Source organism: Octopus bimaculoides, chromosome 4 (genome assembly GCF_046866305.1).
Source record: "Octopus bimaculoides isolate indiv1 chromosome 4, ASM4686630v1, whole genome shotgun sequence".
Taxonomy (NCBI): domain Eukaryota; kingdom Metazoa; phylum Mollusca; class Cephalopoda; order Octopoda; family Octopodidae; genus Octopus; species Octopus bimaculoides.
In genome coordinates, this window is record NC_142931.1 from 101003512 (window position 1) to 101029031 (window position 25520).

A 25520-nucleotide genomic window follows, 5' to 3' on the forward strand; every position below is an offset into this window, starting at 1 on the left:
GACAAACTCCATCAACAACAACCACTACCATTAGCATTGATGCTGTCATCACTGTCAACTTTGTTTTGACGTCTGTTATTCCTTCATTGACACGGTGTGTGTGTGTGTGTGTGCACATGTGCATACTAGTGGAAGATGTACAGTATATCACCAGACATCTCAATTCTTGACCTAATTTGTGAGACCAAACATTTTGAGGTTGACTCTTCCTTTTCTCGTGTTTCTGTCAATCTGCTTGACTCTCTGTCTGTCTGTCTGTCTGTCTCTCTCTCTCTCTCTCTCTTACACACATGCACACACAAACACACACACACACTCTCCAGAGTCATCTACTGAAACAACCTCTAACAGGAGATGTCATCCATTCACTGATATAGCCACCTCTCCTAACTGCATTACCTTCAATGTCTTTAAAACCAAAACATATTCTCAAATGAAATGCAACCCTATATTGCTTGGTACTACACACACGTGACGCATCAAAGTTACTTATTTCTGCACAATCACTGTAAGGGAGAATTTTTGCTAACACAATGAGAAACTATAATGATTTTACATAATAAGCAAGTGTTATGTAGAATTTATGTCTACAACCAAAGATTGTTTTCATCTCATTTCTCCCCTTAACCACCCTTCTATTTGACTGTTCCCTCTGCTTCCTTCCACCCCTTCCTTTTCTTTTCAGCTTTTAATAATTTCGTTAGATGAGGATAAACAGCATTTACGACTTTTCTGAGTTTTCATGTGAACTGGGTGGAAGACCAGGTACCTTATCCAAAACAAAGTCGATGTAGCTAAAGGCATTGAAAGAACAAGTGGTGGTAGGTAGTGTTAAACTGGACAATGGATCATGTTCACCACACAAGAAAGATGCATTCCCTCCAACAATCTATTCTATTCTAGTTATAGAATTTCCCTCTCGCTGCTTTTGTTAACCTGTGGTTGTGGTAGAAACACTACAAAACCTTGTTTTAAAAACTAACTCTCAATCCAAATGATTATATCTTCTGATATGTTTGCATCAATTGAATCCATGTTCTTCTGTTTTTGTTTTCTAGGCCTGGAGACAGGACTGGAGAGGATTTAGACTTAATTTACTGTCGTCTCAAAGAAATCCAAGCATTTGATAAATTTCACCCAATGCTCTTACATCAGATCTGCATTGTTGGTTACTATGAGGACCTGGAGAAAGGTGTTACCTGTAAGTAATCATACACTTTTTAATCATTTTTGTTTTATATGTTACTTGGATTCTTATTTCATATGTGAACGCCTAGCTTTATATAGGCTCTGTTGTTATTGGTCACAATACTTTTACAGATTCCCCCCATGTTTCACTGTCACCATCTAATTCCATTATTATGAATTTGAATTGAAAGTTTGAGTCATATTGAATCTTTCATTAGCTGATTACACAACCACAAACATTACCCCTATGGATGCATTACAGTTACTCTCTCAATAGAACTTAGTGATCCTGACTGTTGATCTTCTAGGATTCCTCCACTCAGACTCAATATAAGAAGCACCATTGGCTCAGGTGAGCTCTTCCACTACCTCTTCACAATCTACCATACTGCTGTTCCACAACTTCGCTGTAACTCTGGCAGGTTGGCTGAACAGGTGCTATGCCTTGCCAATGGGCAACCCATAACAATACAGGGTACAGTTGTCACTTCATGGGGTATTTTTAAAATATCCACATACCTGCATATAAGCTCTGAAGGAACCAAAATTGATTGCAGTATGGTAAATTTTATGGGTTTTTTTATATAAAAACTTTGTTATTGAGGATTTGTCTGGCAGCACCAAACTGTTGGCATTTTTTTTTTGTTTTTCTTTTTGTTTTTAGATCCTATGGCATCTGAATGCCTGGATTTATGCTGAAGTAAGAATTAATTACAGGATGGTAGCAATATATAAGCTTACTATTTTGTGTTAGTTGAGAGAAATCTCAAGAGTGTTAACTCTTGAGACATTATTAAAATGTTGAGATCTTTTTTTACTCTATATTCAATCTTGGAATACTTATCTTCATGCTGGGCCAAGGGAACAAGTGTTTATACAGAATAAATGTTTTCCATAAAAAATTTTCATGTAGTTAGAAGTCTTATCAAAGCCCTAATTACATTAAAACATCTTATTTTGTTTACCCTATTTCATCTCTGAATATTTGGTTTATGCTGCAGCAAAGGAACCAGGGTTGACTAAAAGATTCTAACAATATTTCAGACAACCATTGTCACAAAAAATGTCTAGTAGTTAAGGGTTTTTTAAACTGCTACCACACAACACATCAATACTGAAGAATAACAACAAACCACGAATATGTATAACTAGCTACAGTATCGGTAGCTTCATCAACCACAAGCACTGAATCTGATAAACCATATGGTTGCAAAATGAGCAGCACGTGCTTCTACCTGTGTAAATTATTTATGGAAATTTCTTCTACTTTTACTAGTTTCAGTCACTCAACTGCAGCCATGCTAGGACACTGCTTTCAAGGGTTTTAGTCAAACAAATCAACTTCCATACTTTAAGCCTGGTTTAGTACTTCTTAGACTCTTATGCCACACCACTAAATAATGGGAAAGACATACACATAGATACACACACACACACACACATCATCGACAATAGCTTAGCTGGCCAAAACTTTAAAGTCATTTGCAATACTTTTTTTATCATTGGACACTAAATTCTGCTTGCAAAGACCTGTTGAGGCAAGTGAAATCGAAATCGAACCAAATTCGATGACTGGCACCCATGCCAGTGGAGCACTAACAGCACTATCTGAGTGTGATCATTGCCAGAGCAGCTGTCTGGCTTCCGTGCCGGTAGCACGTAAAAAGCACCATATGAGCATGATTGTTACCAGTGTTGCCTTATTGGCACTTGTGCTGGTGGCATGTGAAAAAACATTCGAGCGAGGTCGTTGCCAGTGCTGCTGGACTGGCTCCTGTGCAGGTGGCACGTAAAATACACCATTTGAGTGTGGCCATTGCCAGTACCGCCTGACTGGCCCTCGTGCCAGTGGCATGTAAAAGCACCCACTACACTCTCGGAGTAGTTGGTGTTAGGAAGGGCATCCAGTTGTAGAAACTCTTGCAGATCAGATTGGAGCCTGGTGCAGCCATCTGGTTTGCCAGTCCTCAGTCAAATCGTCTAACCCATGCTAGCATAGAAAGTGGACGTTAAACGATGATGATGATGATGATGTATATATATATATATACACAATGGTCTTCTTTCAGTTTATGTCTACTAAATTTGCTCACAAGGCTTTGGCTGGCCCAAGGCTACAGTAGATGACATTTGCCCAAGGTTCTATGCAGAGGGACTGAACCCAGAACCATGTAGTAGGCAAGAAACGTCTTACCACACACTGACAATTCAAAAAAAAATTTTGCTTTTACCCATTTTAGACAGAGAATAAAAGAAAACACCCATGATTCTTATTTTTTTTTTTTTTAACCTCTAAAATTGGTGGGATGAAGGGAGAAATATAACCTCAAACCTGTGATCTGGTGGGAATTATTGTATCAGAATGAGCTCTACTCAAGAACCAAAACCCCAAGAGGAGGTGCTAGACTGAGTTACAGAATAAATCAAAGCCAAGAACACTGAATATAAAAGAGTGGAACAAATACCACAAAGTCTGTCATCCATTCTAACAATTCTTTACACTAGACTGTTATATTTTTCATTAACCCAGAAAAGATGAAAGACAAATTTGACTCCAACAGGACTAAGAACCCAGAGCAATGAGTATCATATCATATACCATAAAGCATTTTTACCTGTATTCTAATGAGTCTGCCAATTCACTGTTTAAATCAGTGGTTCTCAAACGGGGTCTGTATAAGATTTTGTTGTTAAAATTTATGTGCAATAAACTCTTTATGTTTCTACAATACAACAAATGTTTAAACATATTTTTAATATAATTTCTAATAATATTAATCATAAAATATAATAGTAGCTTTTAGTCATTGAATGGCTATGAAGGTACACAGATATAAGTACATGGTATTCAGTCCAACAAATTGCCCCGAGTATTTATTTTTTTGTTTTTAAGTTTGCTACTTATACAGTGTGTCTGTTTTGCTGAACTGCTAAGCTATGTGGATGTAAACATACCAACACTAACCAAAGGGGGTCCGTAGGCAAAAAATGGTTGAGAATCACTTGTTTAAATTATTGCTTCATGAAGACAAAAGACTACAAAAGAGATCAATTAGAAATTAGCTTCACCAAAATAATACCTAACAACATTTAGTTTGATCTTTCTATGTCCTTGGTTCGACTTCTTTAGCAGGTACCATTTAACTTTCATCTCTTCAGGGTTTATTAGAATAAGTAGCAGGTCTATTTAACATTTAATTGACTATACACAGTCATTCACTCACCCATCCACACATACACAAAAGTAGAAACAATTTATTTTGTACAAACAATTACTGAATTTCATAGTTGAAGTGTTTTACATAAATACACTTCACTCTGTATATTTTTTTCCCTTTAGTTTCCATTGTAGACGAAAATATGGTTTTGTTTTTGCTTATGATTTATTGATAAATCGTTGTTGTTGTTGCTGCTACTGCTGTCTTTGTTGTTGTTGCTGTTTTGATATTGATGTTGCTTTCATCACCATTGTTGTTATTACTGTTGTTGTTGTGTCTCTATTATTGTTGTTTCCATTCTCGTTGTTGTTGCTATTTCTGACTTAGTTGCTGTTGTTGTTTCTACATTTTCTATTGTTGATATTGTTGTCAATGGCTTCAACAGTGATAATTATAAAATGGGAAGCAACAGGTCATGATATTTTGATACACTAACAGTTATCGATATTCTTCAACTGATCAATATTTCGAAATGGTATTTCCATTTTATTTATTTCTATATGTATATTTATATATTTTTTGTGTATTATCAGTAAAAGTCTTGAGGAGGATGTTTTTGATATTTATCACACAAAGAATATTTTGTTTTTGTCAGGTAGCACATGCACAGAGACACGCATACACTCACATGCACATATATACACACACATACATATATACCTACACATATATAAATATGTGTGTGTGTGTGTATATATATATATATATATATATATATATACATACAGAGAGTGAGAGAGATAGTAAGGTAGATAAGTGCAGGTGAGCTTGAGATGTATATTTACATGGATCTAAAAAAAATACAGATTGCAGAATAAAGAACAAAGATAACAAAAGAACAGAAGAATTATGTAAAGTCTTATCTTGACAGCTGTTTCCAAGATGGCCATAACTTATGTAATAAGCATATTCACATCAGTATGTGTGTGATGTCATAAGTGAATGTCCTGCAAATCCCAATGGAATTGCTAAATAAATTAGGTGGAAAACATACATTTTCTAGCAATGTTTATGTATATAATGGATTAAAGAGAGCAGAGTGGGATAGGGAAGAAGGATGGGAGGAAGTAGTGGGAACAGTTAAATAGAAAGGGTGGTTAAGGGGAGACAAGATATGAATATAATCTTTGCTTGTAGATATAAATTCTGCAGAACATTTGCTCATTATGTAAAATCATTTTAATTTTTCATTGTCTTATCTAAAATTTTCTCACTTTCACTATCATCTTTTTTGCTAACCTCATTCCCTAATCTCAGTGCTTATTTTCCTACACTCCTCATTTCCCCACCTGTCTTGTTCTTAACTGGTTTATCTTTTCTGTGGATTACTACTTTGGTTCCCCGCTAATTTTGCATTAAGGCAGTGAGCTGGCAGAAATGTTAGCATGCCAGGTGAAATGCTTAACAGTATTTCATCTGTCTTTACATTTTGAGTTCAAATTCTGCCTTTCATCCTTTCGGAGTTGATAAATTAAGTACCACTTACATATTGGGTCGATCTAATCGACTGGCCCCCTCACCAAAAATTCCGGGCCTTATGCCTAGAGTAGAAAAGAAAAGAACAATATGTCTTTGGCCAGGACTGGGCAGCCAGAGATAATATGATTTATTGTTTCTTGTCCATTGCCACTTATTCTGCACTTACTTGTTATGTTTCTTTTCATTATATGTTTTTGGTAATTTCTGGTGGGGAGGCTTTGGTCTTGTGCAGCAATTAAAAATCCTTCAGTCTCTGCTTTGAGTCCTGAGCTTCTTAACCATTGCTGGGATTTTTCTCTGTCTATTTCTTTTGCATTTAGTTTATTATTATTATTATTATTATTATTATTATTATTATTATTATTATTATTATTATATGAAAACTCAGAGCTTATTTTGCTGGGTTATGATGGAAAGTGTCAGCTGTCCACAGCCAGCAGACTAAGATGACATTTGTTTACTGGTCATGCTTCAAGAACGTTGTAAAGAATTCTTGCAGTTCCAAGCAATGCTGATTTTTGTAGGTGTTCTACCTTCACACTTGCACCAATATTTTTCAGCCATGTCGGTTGTGGAGTGCTGGTACTTCCAAGTGCACCAATTACTACTGGCATCATGTCTACTCTCTTCATTGACCAACCTTCATATTTCCCACTTCAAATCGTCATAGTTTAGTTTTTTTTTCTTCTTTCACATTGATCCTGTTGTCACCAGGGCATGCTATGTCGATTATCATACATGTTCTTTGTTTTTTATTTACCACAACAATGTCTAGTTTCTAATGTTTGGTCAGGTGATCGTACTGAATCATTGCATCCCACAGGATTTTGCAATTCTCATTTTTGGTGACTCCTTCTGGAGTTTGCTCATACCAAGTCTTTGCTCTTTTTAGGCCATGATTTCCACAGAGCTCCCAATGGATCATACTAGCTACATTGTCATGTCTTTTGTATGCACATTGTGCCAATTTCAGGCATTTGCTAACGATGTGCCATAACGTTTCACCCCTCTCACCACACATTCTGCATTTGCCACTATCAGTAGTGTTGTCTATTCTGCACTTCATAGAGTTGGTCCTTAACGTTTGTTCCTGAGCTGTGCATATGAGTGCTTCTGTCTCTATCTTCAGGTCACTCCTCCTCATCCATAGCCACTGGTCCTCTGTATTTGTCTTGGGGTTCAGACCTCTTGAAAACTGACCATGCATTTTCTTTTCCTTCCATGCTTCTTCTTTTTTTTTTTGTTTATTTCTTGTTTAAATTTTTCTTTAGTTACACAATTTTCAGTGTTGATGACATCAGCCTTCTTCGTGTGTTTCAACAGTGGGTCCACAGCATTTTTCATATACCACCTGTTTTCCTCTGCTTTGATACAGTCTTGGCAACTGATTAAACCTTTCTCACCCTTTCTTCTGGACAAGTAGAGCCTATCAGTGTTACTCTTAGGGTGGAAGGCCAAATGTACTGTCAACATATTTCTGGTCTTGGTATCCATTTTCTTCATTTCTCTCTTTTACCATTTTATACTAGTTTTTATTATCATTATTATTATTATGTCAGAGATAATCTCTCTCTCTCTCTCTCTCTCTCTCTCTCTCTCTATATATATATATATATATATATATATATATATATATATATATATATTATTATTATTATTATTATTATTGAGTGAGAGAGCAGTGCAAGACATCAAAGTGACGTTGGGGTAAAATATACAAAGCCCAGTATACTCATCATGACTACCTGTCTGATAAGGGTATAGTATAAAAAATTATTATTATTATTATATCAAAGATAATCTCTCTCTCTCTCTCTCTCTCTCTCTCTCTCTCTCTCTCTATCTATATATATATATATATATATATATATATATATATATATATATATATATATGTATTATCATTATTAAGGCGGTGAACTGGCAGAATCATTAGCATGCTGGGCAAAATGCTTAGCATCATTTCGTCCGCCTTTACATTCTGAGTTCCAATTCCACTGGGATCAACTTTGCCTTTCATCCTTTTGGGGTCGATAAATTAAGTACCAGTGGAAATACTAGGGTTGATGTAATCGATTAGTCCCCTCCCCACAAATTTCAGGCCTTGTGCTATTAGCAGAAAGGGTTATTATTATTATCATCATTATCGTTATTATTATTTCACTTAATAAGAGCAATACTAATAACCTGGTGTTTAACACTATACATGAGTTTCAGGAAAAAGTCATGAGTCAAATACAGAGCAGTATTAAGAATTTCAATAAATGATGAAAGAATAAGAAATTATGTAATGAACTTCTGCTATAAGTTGAGTGCTTGTGTGTCACTGTATAGCTTCACCAGAGCTTCAAGCATGAAGTGCAATTTTATTTGGGAAAGCATTTAGATATACAGTTGTCCTCAAAATTATTCATACCCCATGGAAACTATTCTTTTTTAGATTCTAAATTTGTAAAAGCTGTTATGTTGGTACTTCCTGAGTACCTTTTGTCTACTTGTTGCTATGCACAAATCCACATATGAGTTCGCTAAATTCATTTACATAATAATAGATATGGCTTAAAGTTCTTTTTTGCACATGTTCAGAATTATTCACACCCCTGTTTTCACTTCTTGTGAATATGCTAATCTTTGTCCTATAGTTATTTCCAGAAGAGTATAAATAGATTATAAATAGAGGAAAAGTGTTCTGGTCATTCCCAGTTTCTGATCATCATGACCTAGAAGAAGGAGCTCAGTGAGGGCCTATGCCAACGTCTTGTGCTTGCCCACAGTGAAGGAAAGGATTACAAGGCCATTTCAAAGCAGTATGATGTCCCTGTGGCAACTGTTCAGAACATAATCAACAAGCACAAGAGGTTTGACACTGTTAAAAACCTCAGTGGGCATGGCAGGAAGCATAACGTGTCTCCCAAACTTGCCAGGAAAATCTGCCAAGTGGTCAACAACAACCCCTGGACCACAACCAAGGCCCTAACTGAAATGCTTGACCAGGCAGGGATGAAGGTATCATGGTCCACCATTGAGCAAGTCTTGCACAAAGGTGTTCTCCATGGGCGTAGGCCTCAGAAGACGCCACTGTTCAAGAAGAAACATCTGGAGGCTTGCCTGGCCTTTGCTAGAGGTCGTCTGAAGCAAGATCCCAGATTTTGGTCAACAATCCTGTGGTCTGATGAGATAAAGTTGGATTTATTTGGCCATATGGATGCTGAATGCATCTGGAAAAAGAAAAGATAAGCATACAAGCCGAAGAACACTGTGCTCACCATCAAGCATGGCGATGGAAACAATGTTAAATGGATGCTTCTCTTCCAGTAGCACAAGGAACCTTGTCAAGGTCCAAGGAATCATGAGAAAAGAGGATTACATCAGGATCCTTGATGAAAACATAAAGGAATCTGCTGGGAAACTCCAATTCAGTCACAAGTGGAAGTACCAGCAGGAAAATGATCGATACCATCAAGGTAGTGAAGAAATGGTTCAAGCACAATGGTGTCAATTTTCTAGAATGGCCAAGTCAGAGTCCAGACCTGAATCCAGTCAATAACTTGTGGCAGGACTTGAAGACCAGAGTGATAGCCAAGGAAGAATGGGACAACATCCTACAAAGGACATGCAGGAACCTTGTGGACATGTACAAGGATCATCTAGAAGCAGTCATAAAAACACAATGGCTATGCTATTGACTATCAAAGAAAGATATTGAACTCAGTAAACCTAGGGTATGAATAATGTTGAACATGGTATTTTTTGAAAATCCATTAATAAAATACCCCTGAAATGAAGAATTTCTTGAATTGTGTATTGTTGTTATTCTTTCACATGTTGGTCACATAAACAAACTTGACAAAATGCATTCATTTAATCACAAAAATAAGAAATCACAAAAATTAGCAAGGGTATGAATAATTTTGAGGATGACAGTATATATAAATAAATATATATATATATATATATATATATATATATATATATATATATATATATATATATATATATTTGACATGGGCGATTCTTTCTTGTCTTGGGATTCACGGTCAAACGGCTGGGTGGAATTGTGCGAAAAATTACACAGATGTGTAGAATGATCCTATGGTGATGCTGGGCTTTGTATTTTTTCATAGCTCGCATGGTTACTGAGATAATCTGCTATAATAATACTCTTGTGTTTATGAATGAGAAAGGAAGGAGTGATAGATGAATAAGGAAGGAAGGGGGGTGAGTGTTCCAACTCTGTGTGAATATATGTGTATGTATGTAAAAGGAGGGTATGTGAATGTGTGTGTGTATGTGTGCATGCGTGTTTTTGTGTGTTTGTGTGTGTGTGTATGTGTGTGTGTGTATGTGTGTGTGTGTATGTGTGTGCATGCACACAATGGAAGTGGGATGGTTTATTTTTTGATTTGACTGAATTTTGGTTGTTTTTTTTTTTTGGTCAGTTAATTTTAGTGTTTTGACATTAAAAAGTCATTCTAAAACTGTTTTTTAACGTAAGCGTGCCCAAAGAAGTTGATTGCTTACACAGAGCAGGTTTTACAGCCACATCATCCAAACTGACTGGGTGAAACTGGGCTTAGCTGCTAGTATATATATATATATATATATATATATATATATATGAAAGAACACAGATGGGGTTTAAAATTTATGACAGCTGTTTTGGTAGAATTTTATTTAAGTATTCATAGATTAAATCATAGCATATAATCCATCATCATTAGGTAAAATTCTAAACCGGTATAAATAGGTAAAATTTTGAACAAGTATGATGAACCCAACCAACATTATTGGATAAGTAGTATTTTAAAAAGATAACATTCAAATTTATAGGGAAATCAAAAGGAATGGCTTTAACAAGCCTGCGAGAGGCAAAGAGATCAAACAACTCTATTATTTCAAAACACTTAACTTAATTAGTTTATAGCCAATACTGGCTATGAGAACATGCAAGAGACACAGACGTGTTATAGCCAAGAGATATCCTTTAGATTATTAAAGTCAGGCACATATCTTGCGAAATGAAAGAAAGGAAACCAGCAGAAAATCATAAAATTGTCATCGCCTTTTCAAGCATGAACACACAGACAGACCACACATACACACACACACACACACACACACACACACACACACACACACACACATGCATGCATGCACACACACACCACACACACATATGCATAAATACACATACACACATATATATATATGCACACACATATATACACATACATACTCACATAAACACACAGCCTTAAACCAAAATGATATATTATAAAGTAGGCTATATATATGAGAGGTATACATGAAAACAAAGACGAACAGCAGGCAGGAGATCATACACCAGATTATCAAATATTTCACGATTCATCGAATGATAGAGTTTGCAAACAAATATAATGAGAATGCATAATTGGGAGGGCGATGGTCCATGACATAATATGACATATCACTCAAATGATATTTAAATATTTAATAATATTTAAATGAGATGAGTATACTTAATTATGTTATAGAATGAGGCTAATAAGTAGCCAAAAAGTTAAGAGATAAATAGTATTATTCATAGCCTATTTGGCTCTTGGTTTAAAGTTTGAAAATGTGTTTCTAATATAATGCAAGCATTACCTGAACTTTTAAGTATTTCCCATAAATTAGTGCAGGAAAGGGTATACCTGTACCTATCATTTGAATAAGGTAATGCATATTTCATTATGTTCCAGGTAATTTAAAATCCCAATTTTTGGCTTTTAGTATTTAAATATTTTTCTGCTTATTGAAGGTATAAAGCTGTATATTATGATTATTGAAGGTATAAGAATGATTATATAACCTCTGCTTGAATTTGCAAGAAATAGAACTGATGCAAGTAGAAGTGTTTAGGACCACAGAGAGTGATAACTATTGTTAGATCTGATAGAATCACCCTAATTATCTGAGGTCATGTAAGAGACAGTGAGGATTATCACTACCAGCAACAGCACTACTATTGCAATGGTGGGAGTTAAAACAATTACCATGATCATTAATAGCTACGTAATCTTCATTTACATTAGAATCAACCTTAGGTATCCATAAGCTTTCAATAGTCTTTCAAGTGCTTAAAACCCACCTGATAATATTTCCTGTTTTTAAGAGGCAAACTTTCTGTAGAAGCTCTACAGGATATTCTATTCCAATCTCCTTCAACTATTTCTCTATATCTTTACTTATATTCCCAGTGTACCAATTATTACAGGTGCAACCTTTACAATTTTCATATTCCAAATTCTTGCAATTTCAAACTTTAAGGGATTGTATTTTTTTGTTTTTCATCCACTTTCTTTACAATCCTGGAATCAAACGGACATAATGGATCAATTTGTAAGCAACTTTGCTTTTCCTTTCCTATTATTGTTATGTCTGATCTATCAATTTCCAGCTTCTTATTCATTTGAAAAAGGAAATCCCACAGGAATCTGCATTCCACTCACCTCAGCACTCTTTTGACCTGATGGTTATACCATGTACCTACAGCTTCCAGTGTAAAACTTTCACAACTTGGTCATGCAACTTGGGGATGATTTATCCAACCATATCCTTTTCCCAAATCATAAGTTATCTTAACTTTACAGTAATATCAAACTGAGTGGTATCATGGCCAATACTAATAGTAATGGTGATAAGAAATTACCTTGAAATATACCATTCTAATGTTCACTTTCCCAAGTCTTTACTTTCCTCCAATCAATCCAGTATTCCAATGTTTCATACTTTCATTAACTGTTTTTCTCCATATTTTCTGCCACTCCAAACATGCTCATTGTTTTACTTATCCAATTGTGTGGTACTGTATCATATGCTTCTTTGTAAAGCATCTCACATGCTACATTCAGTCCTGTCAATCTGCATCTACAATTTCTAATTATCATTTTATCAATTAATAAGTGGACTTCTATTGCCTTACTTTGTTTTCTGCATCCTTTCTGCTCTTCTGGAAGTAGATTGTTATATACATAGATTATTATATAGCTTCTCTGCCAAAATACCCACCATAAGCTTCCATATAAGTTCTAGATTGAAAATTTGATGCCAAGTTACCTTTCAAGGGATTCTTGAGACATAACAATGTTCATCCACTTGTCATTCAGGTAGGGACATGCCCCTGCTGCAGGCATTCATTCAGTTATGCAGCAACCCTTTCATACAGCTGTGTAAATTTCTTCAGCCAATAGCTTTGTACTCAATCCAGGCCAGGTTCTTTCCAATTTGCTATTTTTTTTTTAACTTCAGTCTCACTGCAAATAGATCAACTCTGATGTCCTTTTGTCTTGACACCGTTGCAAGTTGTCTTTCCACTTGCATCAGCTACTTTGCACTTTCTTTATGTCTCACCAGCCTGTTCCACAGTTCTCCCCCAGATATTTTACTTTCTTCTGCATCTGGAATCATTTTCTGATGTTGGTCCCCCTTCATTTCATTAAAAAGATGCCTTTTATTTGATTTAAACTGTCTATTTTGTTCAAAACCTTTCCATCTGGCATCATATCTTTTCAATTTAGCCTTTAATACTGTCACCCTTTGTGATAATTTTTCATATACTGTTTGTTTTCCCCTCTCCTCTGATCTGTACTTTCCATTCATTTTTCTGATTACTGCCTCATTCTTGAGCTCTCTTCTCATTACCCTATTCAATTGCCCTAGTTCTTTCTGTGTCTTATCCAACTTCATTCGTAGTCTCTTCCTCCAGTTTGGTTCTTTCTTTTCATTTCCTTTCATTTCTTCAGTTTTCTGCTTGTATCCTATTATGTCAGCTACAACATTAGCAGCAGCTATGATTAACTGGTTTGTTTCACTAATGTTTTCTGTTGTTACCAAGCTCAAAACATCATTTACTTTGCCTGCGGCTCTATCTACATTTCTTCTGCCTATATATCTTACATCTGGTATTATTGTTATTATCATAATTATTGTTAATAGTTCTGGAAATGATATTCATAATAATGAGTCTTGTGTTGAATATTAATGATAATAATGATTGTAGTGATAAATTTGCCAACACTAATGTTACTTATACGAATGGTAATAATGATTTGGTGGCTACACAACCTTTCTGATAAAGAATTTACTCCTCAACAGAGGTTAATCATTAGTAACTTCAGACTTTGGGCTATAAGAACTCCAAAAAAGAAAACCAGTCTGGAAAAGAAAGATTTGGAAGCTTAAATAGCTTAAAAGCTTGCATCATCAGAAGTTTAGAGATGTCTTTTGACCAGAAGGTTGAGGATATAGAGACATATAACATAGAGGATAACCGGACGTTTCTATGGAACAGTTTACTGAGGGCCCCAGACCAAATTTATGGCTGGTACAAAGCCCCAACCAGACCTAGGGTGACATGGTAGTTGAACAGTGGAGTAGACAATGCCATTAGAACAAAGAAACAGGCCTGGAAGATTTGGAAAAATGAGAGTAGTAGAGACCTGTGTCAGGTAGATAGAAGAGAAGCTGAGTGGCAGGTAAATTCAGCTAGGGAAGAAGCAGAAAGGAAAAATTTTGCCAATATTCTGCAGCATGCAGATCAGAGGTTTGACATGTTCTGGATTGCAAGCCAGTATATCAGGGAAAATTGTGATTTTGTAAAAAGGAAGTGTGTTTGGCTGGATGATGGTGCACTTGTGCTTAGTGATTCTGCAGAGAAAGAGGCATGGAAGCATTAGCATGAAAGGCTGCTAAATGTGGAAAATACATGGGAGAAAAGATTTATATTAGAATTGAAGAAGTTTCAGGTGTGTAACCAAGGTCTGGAAACATAGGGCCTTAGAGTTAATTTAACAAAGACTAAAGTACTAGTAAGTAGGCAAACAGACAAATTACTAAAATAAGGTGTAGGTAGAAACTTCATGTGGTGTACCAGTGTAAGCTAAGGATACATCAGAGGAGCAGTGGAATTACAGGAAGGCTAACATTGAAAATAGTCTTTGTGTGTGACAGATATGCAGAAATATTAAACACTAAGCACACACTAGAAACAGATTTTTCAAATGCCCAGGGGGACCCTTAGAGGTTGAGATAGTATCCATTATCAACATGACCCAGTTTGCAGTGGAGGTGGGTGCTCTAAAAGCATAAGTGCTAGAATAAGAACCAGCTAGCCAATTTCAGTGAGCTGTTACCTCAGCTCACTGAGTAATTAACAAATGTTATTACTATGTAGGTAGTATAAATGAATCCAAAGGCACAGTCTTCAGTGTTTTGCTAATAATAATAGCTAATACTAATGTAAGACTAAAGTACAGATAAAGGAACAGTCTGGAAAGAAATTAAGGCATGTTACTGCCAGGAATGTAGGATAAGAAAATCCAAAGACAGAGATGTTGCAGTCATACTTGTTCTTTGTTTCAAGTTTTCTGGGAGTGTTTCCATTATTGTAAATAGATATTTTGAACATAATATATGAAAATATACTTTGAAAAATAGAAAGGAAAATATATATAAAAAATGTAATATTAAATATGTATGTTTGACCTACAATAGTTGAAACACTTCCAAAGATAAAAGAACTGTCTGGAATTCCAAGGTGGGGAGGTCAATATAAGGAATACAGAATTAGTGCTTTATAATAAAGAACTCAAAATATCAATTCCATCTGGAAATGACCACATTTGATGTAGAAAGGGAATGAGTAAGAATTCAATACTATGTACTCAGTGGCATATTTAGTAAAATTACTATTTCTTCTTTATTACGGGCATGGCTCTGTGGTTAAGAAGCTCACTTTGCAACCAAATGGTTTCAGGTTCAGCTCCACTGTGCAGCACCTTAGACAAGTGTCTTCTATTAAATTCCTGAGCCAACCAGTAAGTGAATTTGGTTGATAAAAACTGTGAATGACATTCACTGTGTCATCATAGTTTAACCTTTCATCACCTGGTACAAAGGCATCTCACTCAATACCACTCCCCACTAAGGGATCTTCATTATGCATGTTACTTGGTGACCTCACTGGTGCTGGTGCCATGTAAAAAGCACCCCTTACATTTTGTAAAGTGGTTGGCATTAGGAAAGGTATCCAGTTGTAGAAACCACACCAAAGCAAAGAGAGCCTAGCACAGTCCTCTGGCTTGCTGCCAGCTCCTGTCAAGCCATTATGGAAGACAGGCTCTAAACAATGATGATGACGATCTTAGCAGTTTTGCAAAAGTAACTGATAGAATAAGTTCCAGACTTAGAAATAAATAATTACTGAGGTTGCTTTGTTTGATTAACCCCTTCAATGCTGGCCTCCAGTATGGCTGCGGTCCAAAGACTATAACAAGAAAAAGAGAGAAGATTAGCAGAAAATGAAAGGCAGCTTCTATGACATTTATAGGATCTTTGAGACTGATGGTGGGGTGGATAATGGGAAGGAAACCTTGATCTCTGACTTATAGGATGCAGTAGTAGGAAGCAACAGCAAGGGATCATCATCATAATTCATCATCAATCATTCATCATTCATCATCATCAATCATCATTCATCATCATCAATCATCATCATTCATCATCATCATTCATCATCAGTCATCATCATCATCATTCATCATCATCAATCATCATCATCATTTTAACATCCACTTTTCCATACCTGTATGGATTGGACACAATTTGTTGAGGTGGATTTTTTCCACAGTTGGATGCCCTCCCTGTCATCAACCCTCGCTTATTTCTAAGTGAAGGAATATTTCTCGATGACCAGACATGTTATCATGGAAGATTTGAAATGAGGAACACTGCTTGCATGCTGGTGACACTTATTTAAGCTGGAACATCTTTGATCAAGAGTTTGCTCAGCCAGGTCTGAGTGAGAGCTAAACATTAACAACAACTATCACTATATTACAAAGGACACATTTGAAAATGTTGTCCCAGATACACTATGTCAAAAATAAAGACAAAATGGTCATGGCTGGAACCTGTTTGATCATAGGTATGGTGGATCAGAATTAGCCCAGGGCTAAACAATAACAACATCAAACCAGGCAGAAAACCTCTAACAGTTGCTTGCTCTGCTAGAAATAACAACTCAATCTCGTATTGTCTTATGTCAATATGTTGGATTATGTGGTCCTGAAGATGACAAGATGGTCAGGAATGAATGCCATTGATCATAGGTCTGTTGGATCAGTGCTGACCTAGGGCTAAACAATAATAAGAGTAACAAAACTAATGGGTATGAGCAATCAAGGTGACCTTTGCTGCATTGCTCAATCTATTAAAAATAGCCAAACCTCACAGAATTTGTACTCTAGCATCTTTAGAAAGAGAAGGACTTGTTAGTTGATGTAGTCTGCATGAACGGCAGGATGGTTGCGGCTGGGAAATAAATGTCTTTAACCAGCTGGAACAGTTTTTGGAAAAGAACTGAGGTGAAGAACAAAAACTATCACTACCAATGCCACTACCACAACCACCATCACCTAACTACCACCTCCACCACCACTACCACCATGACACTGAACCATCACCACTACAACCACACCATCTCCACCTCCATTACCACCATCACTACCACCACCACAACCATCATCACCACCAACACCTAACTGCAAATAACATTACCACCAGCATTCCCACAACCACCACCACCACCACAAATACCATCATAACCACCAGTAACATTACCACCATCATTCCTACAACCACAAAAACCCACACTACCACTACTCCATAGTGTCACCACCACTACCATCTCCAACACCACCATCACCATTTCTTCCACCTCAACTATCACCATCAGCAACATCACTACTACCACCAACATCGCCACCACTACTGCTTCCACCATCACTATGAACACCATCACTTCTAGCACTCTCTACTCCACCACCTCCACCACATCTCCACCACCACTACCACCACCACCACCACCATCAAAAGATATCAATACACATACTATCCACCATGCTCTGATAACTCTATCCTATATACTTCCTCAATATGTTTCACTGACCAGAACTAATTAAATGTTTTATGTCTTTTAATTGTGAATATTTTATTGATAAGAAAGAAGAGGAGGATGGGGGGAGTATGAGGGGTAGGAGGGGCTGTATGGAAATGTTTGTTGGAACATTAAACCGTAGAAAGTGTGTATGCAGAGGGGAAGTGGGAGTGGAGGGGAGGTGGCAGGGTGTTAATGAATAGATTTGTCAGTTTTATTATAAGAGATATATTGATATGAAGAAAGATGTTTATATCTGATTAATTGGTGTGAAGACGTCGTTGGTCGGGGTGGAATGGTGTTGTTGATTAATTAAGGAGTTTAATTGATTCAGTGGAGCAGAATATTGACAGCTGCATGAACAAGTAGCACTAGCAGTATTGAAATGTAGCAGCAGAATTAGTTGCACTTACTGTACCAGCAGTAACAAAGCTAAAATATGTTGCAAGTTACACACCACCACCACCACCACCACCAGCAACATCAACAACAACAGCAACAGGTACAGAAGTACCAGAATCATGAAAACCACAAAGTAGAGAAGCATTCCCTGTAACAAACAGTTGCACAAGCACTGCTTGTAACACCAGCTGCACCCCAAATGCACTTGCAGCACTAACGCAGTAGAGCTAGTAACATCACCAGTACTAACTGCACCACCACCAGCAGTGCTAGTTAAACTAGCAATAGCTTCACTAGTTGCATCAGTTGCACTAGTATAACTTCACCAGATACTCTAGATGCAGAAGTGGTTCTAGCTGCAGTCATGCCAGTTACAAACTAAAATAAGGCTGCACCAGTCATTGTCAGATGCAGTAGTAGCACTAGTCACACCTCCATTAATAACCTTAGTTGCTCTAATCATTCTGACTCTGTAGCACTTGATCCAGTCACACCTGCAACAGCTGCACTAGTTGCATCAGTCACTCCAGTTGCAAGAACAGGGTTACTTCACTGACTGCTGCACCAGTCACTTCATCTGCAATAACTGTGCCAGTCAAGCCACCAGTTACTGCACCAGTTACAGTCGGTCATTCAAGATACAGCAGAAATGCTAAGTTGTAGCACCAGCATTAGGTGTTGTTTCCATCAACTTCTGCTCCTAGGTCTGTATGTAAATATGTGTGTATCATATATGTGCTGTGCTGTGTGTCTTCTGTGTGCATGTGTTACTTCTGAGATATGTATGTGTTGTGTGTGTGTATACCCATGCCAGTATGGAAGGCAAATGTTAAACAATGATGATGATGATGATTATGATGATATATATTTGTATGTATGTGGTGTGATGTTGTGCATGTCTTATGTATGTACATTTTGCATCTGTGTCTGTATCTGTTTTGTATGTTATAACAGTTTCATTAAATATTGGCCTCAAGTCCAACAACAAAATCTCACAGTAAAGTAGTTGGCTAAGTAAAACCACACTCACCCAAGATTCTTTAACTCAGAAGCTTAATTTAACTGCATGACCAAGATTTCACATCAGACTGTTTGTCAAGTTAACCTTTAACACACTCTAGGTGCATCATGTCACCATATGAGTTTTCTCCCTTGTAGTAACAGGGAAGTGGCAAGGGAAACAATTCTAGAGAAAATGCAGTGTGCTAAAGGTTAAATAATACTGACCACATGACCATCACACAAAGTCACATGACACAAAGCATTTAAAGCAACCAACACTATTACAGTATTTGCAATGTAAAAAGCACAAGTTAGCCATTCAGAAACACACAAAGACTGTTAACCTCACTTAACCCTTTAGTATTTAAAGTAGCCATACCCAGACAAAATATTTTACATGCTTTATGTTCAAACTGCCCAGATCTGGCCTCTCACTCTTACCCTACAATTTCATTCTAAAAATAAACCATCACATCATTGAAATCTCAAAGCTATTTTATAAAGTATGATTAATTCAAAACCATGTGAATAAATAAGCATTACATTTGACAGATGTGAAGGTACATGGCTTAGTGGTTAGAGTATTCAGTTCATAACTGTATGGTCATGAGTTCAATTCCTGGTGACGTGTTATGTCCTTGAGCAAGACATTTTATTTCACATTGCTTTGGTCCACTCTGCTGGCAAAAATGAGTAATACTTGTATTTCAAAGAGCCAGCCTTGTCACTTTCTGTGTCACACTGAATCTTCCTGAGAACTATATTAAGGGTACACATGTCTGTGGAGTGCTCGGCCACTTGCATGTTAATTTCACAAGTAGGCTGTTCCATTGACTGGATCAACTTGTCGTTATAACCGACAGAATGCCAGTTGTAATACATTTGACAGAATAATCTGAACACTAAAGGGCTAAACATTTATTTATAATATTGTGTCAAAATTTTGGTCATTCAAAACTGAGTAGTTAAGTAGTAATTCTCAATTTTGTTAATACAGGAGGCTAAAAAGATTGGCTGTAAGTAGGCTTTACTCTTCTGAGAACAGTATCCGTCAGCAGTAGCTTTAGTCATGAACCTAGCTGGTCAGTAGATTGTACAGTTATAGTAATAATATCAGTAATTATTTCCACTGGGAACACGTATCTGTAGAGTACTCAGCCACTTACATGTTAATTTCACAAGTAGATTGTTCCATTGATTGGATCAACTCATCATTAAAACCAACGGAGTGCTAGTCATAGTACATTTGACACAATAATCTGAATATTGAAGGGTTAAACATTTATTTATAATATTGTGTCAAAATTTTTGTCATTCAAAACTGGAGCACAAATTGATTTTTAGTGAACAGGTTTCAGTTTCAAGTGACAAAAACTACAACACTATATTACAAATAAACATTTATGTAAAATTAATAGTCTTTGTGTGTTTCTGAATGACTAACTTGTGTCTTCCACACTGAAATCTCTTTAGTTTCAGAACATGATCTCAGATCAAAATATTTGCTATGCAAGTACATCTCCATAACACTATTTCAGTAGCATACAAATGTTATATCACTTTTTATTTTGTCATTTGACTACTGATATCGTTTATCTTGTTTCAGTCATTAGTCTGTGGCCATGCTGGGGCACTTCCTTGAAGGGTTTTTTTTAGTCCAAATGACTCAACTCCAGTACTTTCTTTAAGTCTGGTACTTTTTCTAATGATCCCTTTTGCCAAATCATTAAGTTACAAGGAAGTAAGCACACCAACTCTGGTTGTCAAGTGGTGGTGGGGGACAAACACACACATACAACAAGCTTCTTTCAGTTTTCATCTACCAAATCCATTCACAATGCTTTGGTTAGCCCAAGACTAAAGGAGAAGACACTCAAAGTGCCATGCTGTTGGACTGAATCCAGAACCTTGTGGTTGGGAAGCAAACTTCTTACCACACAACCATGCCTGCTTAAGTTTTCAAACTTATGTAGATACCAGTCGCACTTGCTGCAAAAGCCAGTTGTACTTATATCCCTGTCATATTCACGGTATATATGTGAAACATGTTCCACTATAACAGCAAGAATACTATATTTCTCTTTTTTTATTGTTCAATTGATAGTTTATTTTCAAACACATGCTGATTGGACATGGCTTTCTTTTTCAAACTCATCTAGAGATGTAGAAGCTAACAATATGTTTAAAAGGCAGCTACATTTTTCATAAGGCCACCTGCACTTGTATTTCCAGATGATGATGTATCTCCTTTATGTCGTACACTATTACTTCAAGCAGTCTTCAAAATCTTACAAAAGGATGAAAGCTTGATTTTCACTCAAAACAATAGCCAATTTGCACTTGTGAAATGACCAAGTTTCCTTCAACAAAGATATGGAAATTTTATAAAGAAATAATTCAAGATGGGTTAAAATAATTTTAAACATAGCTTGAATGTATAACAGAGATAGTTCAGCTTTAAAATTCTAGTTATTTCCTACCTTATATATTACTTATGTTATGCATGTAGGAAATTCTAGTTATTTCCCACCTTATATATTACATATATTACTTATATTATGCATGTAGGAAATTCTAGTTATTTCCTGCCTTATATATTACATATATTCCGCATGTATAAGTGTGCTCTAAGTGTTTGAATAGATATATTGGTACCAATTTTATTTACATTCAATGAAACAAACATAAAAAATATATATTTTAACATTTAGAGGCATGTTTCCTTTTCTTTTTAAATCTTAAAAATTATTTTCAAATTCTGAAGGCAGTAATAAATAAATTATGAGAAAAAATACCTTTATATACAAGAAAAGAAATGTATCTTTATTAAAAGACAAAATGCTCTTCGTATCTTTCTCTGCTTTTCAAAAACATCTTTTGGTCATTACTATTTTAACTGTTGTAATGTGCATGTAGGCAATACTTTATATATGCACATGAGTGTATATATATATATACACTCATGTGCAACTGTGTGTGGAAGAAACTGACACAAATGACCACTGGATACAGGCGGCTGCTGAAGCAAAGGTTTTGTGGTGTGTGGCATGGTGAGTGTAGGTATCTTACATCAAATAATAGTCAGATGTATTGTAATAGTGGCAATAAATCAACCTAGGATTGTTACGTTTTGAGTTTTATAGCATGCTAACAAGTTGTAGAAATCAGAGATAGGAGCTTCTTCCATGTAAGTCTGCCAACAGTAAAACCATGTTGTTGTTTACATTAGTAATTGTGAGTACTAATTAAAAACACAGTTCATAGAGTCGTCAGGGCTTGCCAATGTCAGAAGTTTTGGACAAAGTAACCACCACTTCAACACTTGGTTGATCACACTTCAATTGCTTCCAATAGTCACACTTACAATTAACATTCCCATTCAAATATCCCATGAAATAATCTTCACCATTTACCTTTTTTTATATGACTCTCATCATTTTCTGGGTTTGCATTCTTAAGATATTTATCAAAAATTTAGCAATTCTTTTCACCAAGTTCAATTCCTCTGGTACCAATTTCCAGCACTGTTTTTTTTACCTTCTTTTAGTTAAATTACTTGGGACCAGTTGTCTTGTACCATTTCTGTATACTGTCATGGCTACAACTCTTTGGCATATTCTACAATTTTTCAGCAAATATTGCTCATTTGATAGTATGTGTATTAAGCAGTTATAAAGCAATATGGCACTTCTTAAATAATTCTTCCTAGATACCCATTTTGTGGTATTTCTTGAACATGATCATTGTATGTTTATTTAATCCTGTATATTATTACTTGATATTTGTATAAAGGTAATTAGTTGTTGCTAAGTGTATCATGCCAAGTCGTATCTTCATTGCATTTATAATGATTCTGGTAAGTAGTTGTTCAAATTCTATTATGAAGCCCTACATAAAGTATCAATCTGAGTATAGCTATCACTATATGAGACTCTTTACCTTCTATAATTCTATAACTAAGCTCCTACATTGAACTCCTTGCTATACCAAATAATATTAATCTCATAACCACCAGAATGAGTTGCATGACACAGCAAATATGTAGAACATAAAACCCTTCAACAAATTGAACGTCATGTGTATGAATGTATACTTATGCTTGATGTATGTGGTGTATGTTGTGTTTGTTTTGTGTGTGGAAGGGTTGTGTGTGTTGAATATGTTATATCTGTGTTTGTATGTGTGTGAGGTGTGTGTGCAGGTGTGATTGCATGTTGTGCAAAAGCACCATTGAGAATTTGAGAAATATTTTGACTCACAACATCCAAGCTCTATACCTGACTTAGTAACAGCAGTGTTGCTACCGCTAGATTAACAAATGTAATGTATAAATGTCATTTTCATTGTTCATTCAAGCAAATAGTTATCATTCATAAAGACATGGGATATGAGCTGGTATGGGCGATATGTCTACCAGTGTTTATAGATATTTTATTGAATGACACCTTGAAGATATTGGAAATTTAGAAAGAAATTTATTGTAAACTACTGAAAGTAGTTTAGAACAAAATGGTTGGTTATTGGATTTGGGGGAGAACATTAATGTTATTATCAGTATCACCTCAGCAAGAGTTCATAGAAAAGTTTGATGATGAGTTTAGTTAACATCAGAAGTGAAGAATCTCACATTCTGAGCTGTTTCTGCTTCATCTAAGATTGGGAGTGTAGAAAATTAAAGTGGTAGTGCTACTTGGGTTATGGCCCAGTAATACTGGTTTCAAATTTTGGCACAAGGCCAGAAACTTCAGGGGAGGAAGTAAGTTGATTACATCAACCCCAGTACTCAGCTCATACTTATTTTATCAACCCCAAAAGAATGAAAGTTAAAGTTGACTTCAGTGGAATTTGAACTCAGGCTGTAAGGACGGACAAAATGCTGCTGAGCATTTTGCCTGACGTACTTACGATTCTGCCAGTTTACTGCCTTATGGGCAAGTAATATTAGATATTAAAAAAACCTCTATGCAATTGATTAAACTACTAGAATTGTTAGATTGCAAAACCATGAATATATATTAAGAGGAAGGTAGTTACTCAATAATTTACCTTTGTCAAAGAATTGTTTAGAAGGCTACATTTCAAAATTAGTGGAAGTATAGATAGGCAGGGCAGTCTTAACAGCATTTTATAGACCCCCTCCCAAGCAAATCAATACACTGGACCCTATACTTATTGACAACAAGTCACAGCATATATAAATTAAAATTGGGCCCCAAGACTCATGCTGCCTCTGGTCAACTACCCAATAAGGTAGGCATGAATTATGGTAAATCACTGGTAAAAATTTAAGAAAATTATTGATATAAATATAATTAACACTGAAGTAGACAATATGACTTATTAAATAATGAAACAAGCAAATATTGACAACCCTTTTAAAACCAAGTGACGTATGAAGAAAACAGCACTCTGTATACATTTTAGAGATCCAAATTCAGAGGAAAATAAATTCATTTATACAGATATCAAACTTGACATGTTTAATAAGGATGATTATGAATGTACATAATGTTATGTATTTTAGATATTCTATATTTCTCAGATTTATTTTTTAACCGTATTTTCCACCTGTATCTCTTTACATATTTTTTCAATTTCTATTTCTCTCACTTTATTTTATCTTACTTTGCTGTATTTCCCCTGTAATTCTGACTTTTTATCTAGCAATACATATTTTTTCAAACAAAATATCATATCTCAATAACATAGTTTTTCAATAATAGCTGACGGTTTTAAATTATTTGTACTACCTTACTCTATTGACTAATTCTTACGTTCACCTATACTAATTTCTATCATCACTCACTTCTTACTACATCCCAAATTCAAACACCACATAACATAAGCTTTTAATCACACCAGCTTAGATACTGAGAGCATACATTTGTAATTAGATTGCACCTAAATTCTTCTAGACCTATATCACTTCCTTTCACATCTCAAATCTAATCTCCACTTAAGAATTGCTTCTCCACACATTCACTTAACTATAGATAAACACACAATTTCCATTCCAATCACACTTACCATCCTAATAGATCTTTATCATTCCTTCCATAAATATATTTATACTAAAACAAACTTGTTGGTTACAACCTGTTACAACCTAGCATCATATACTCACTTCTCACACATAAATCAATTTCTTGATAAAATACTTTCTTACTAACATTATATAAGCATAGATGCAGGTTTGGCTGTGTGGTTAAGAAGTTTGCTTCACAATCACATGATATTGGGTTTAGTCTCTCTGTGCAGCATCTATAGTCTTC

General features: G+C 35.7%; 1 protein-coding gene across 1 annotated transcript in view; it reads left to right on the forward strand.

Annotated features, from left to right (window-relative positions):
• LOC106867327 (rap guanine nucleotide exchange factor 4) overlaps positions 1-25520 on the forward strand; it is an 828140-nt gene that overhangs the window by 163011 nt on the left and 639609 nt on the right. The window contains exon 2 of the mRNA XM_089350109.1: positions 1059-1201. Within this exon, the coding sequence (XP_089206235.1) occupies positions 1059-1201 (143 nt within the window). The remainder of the gene's footprint in view (positions 1-1058; positions 1202-25520) is intronic.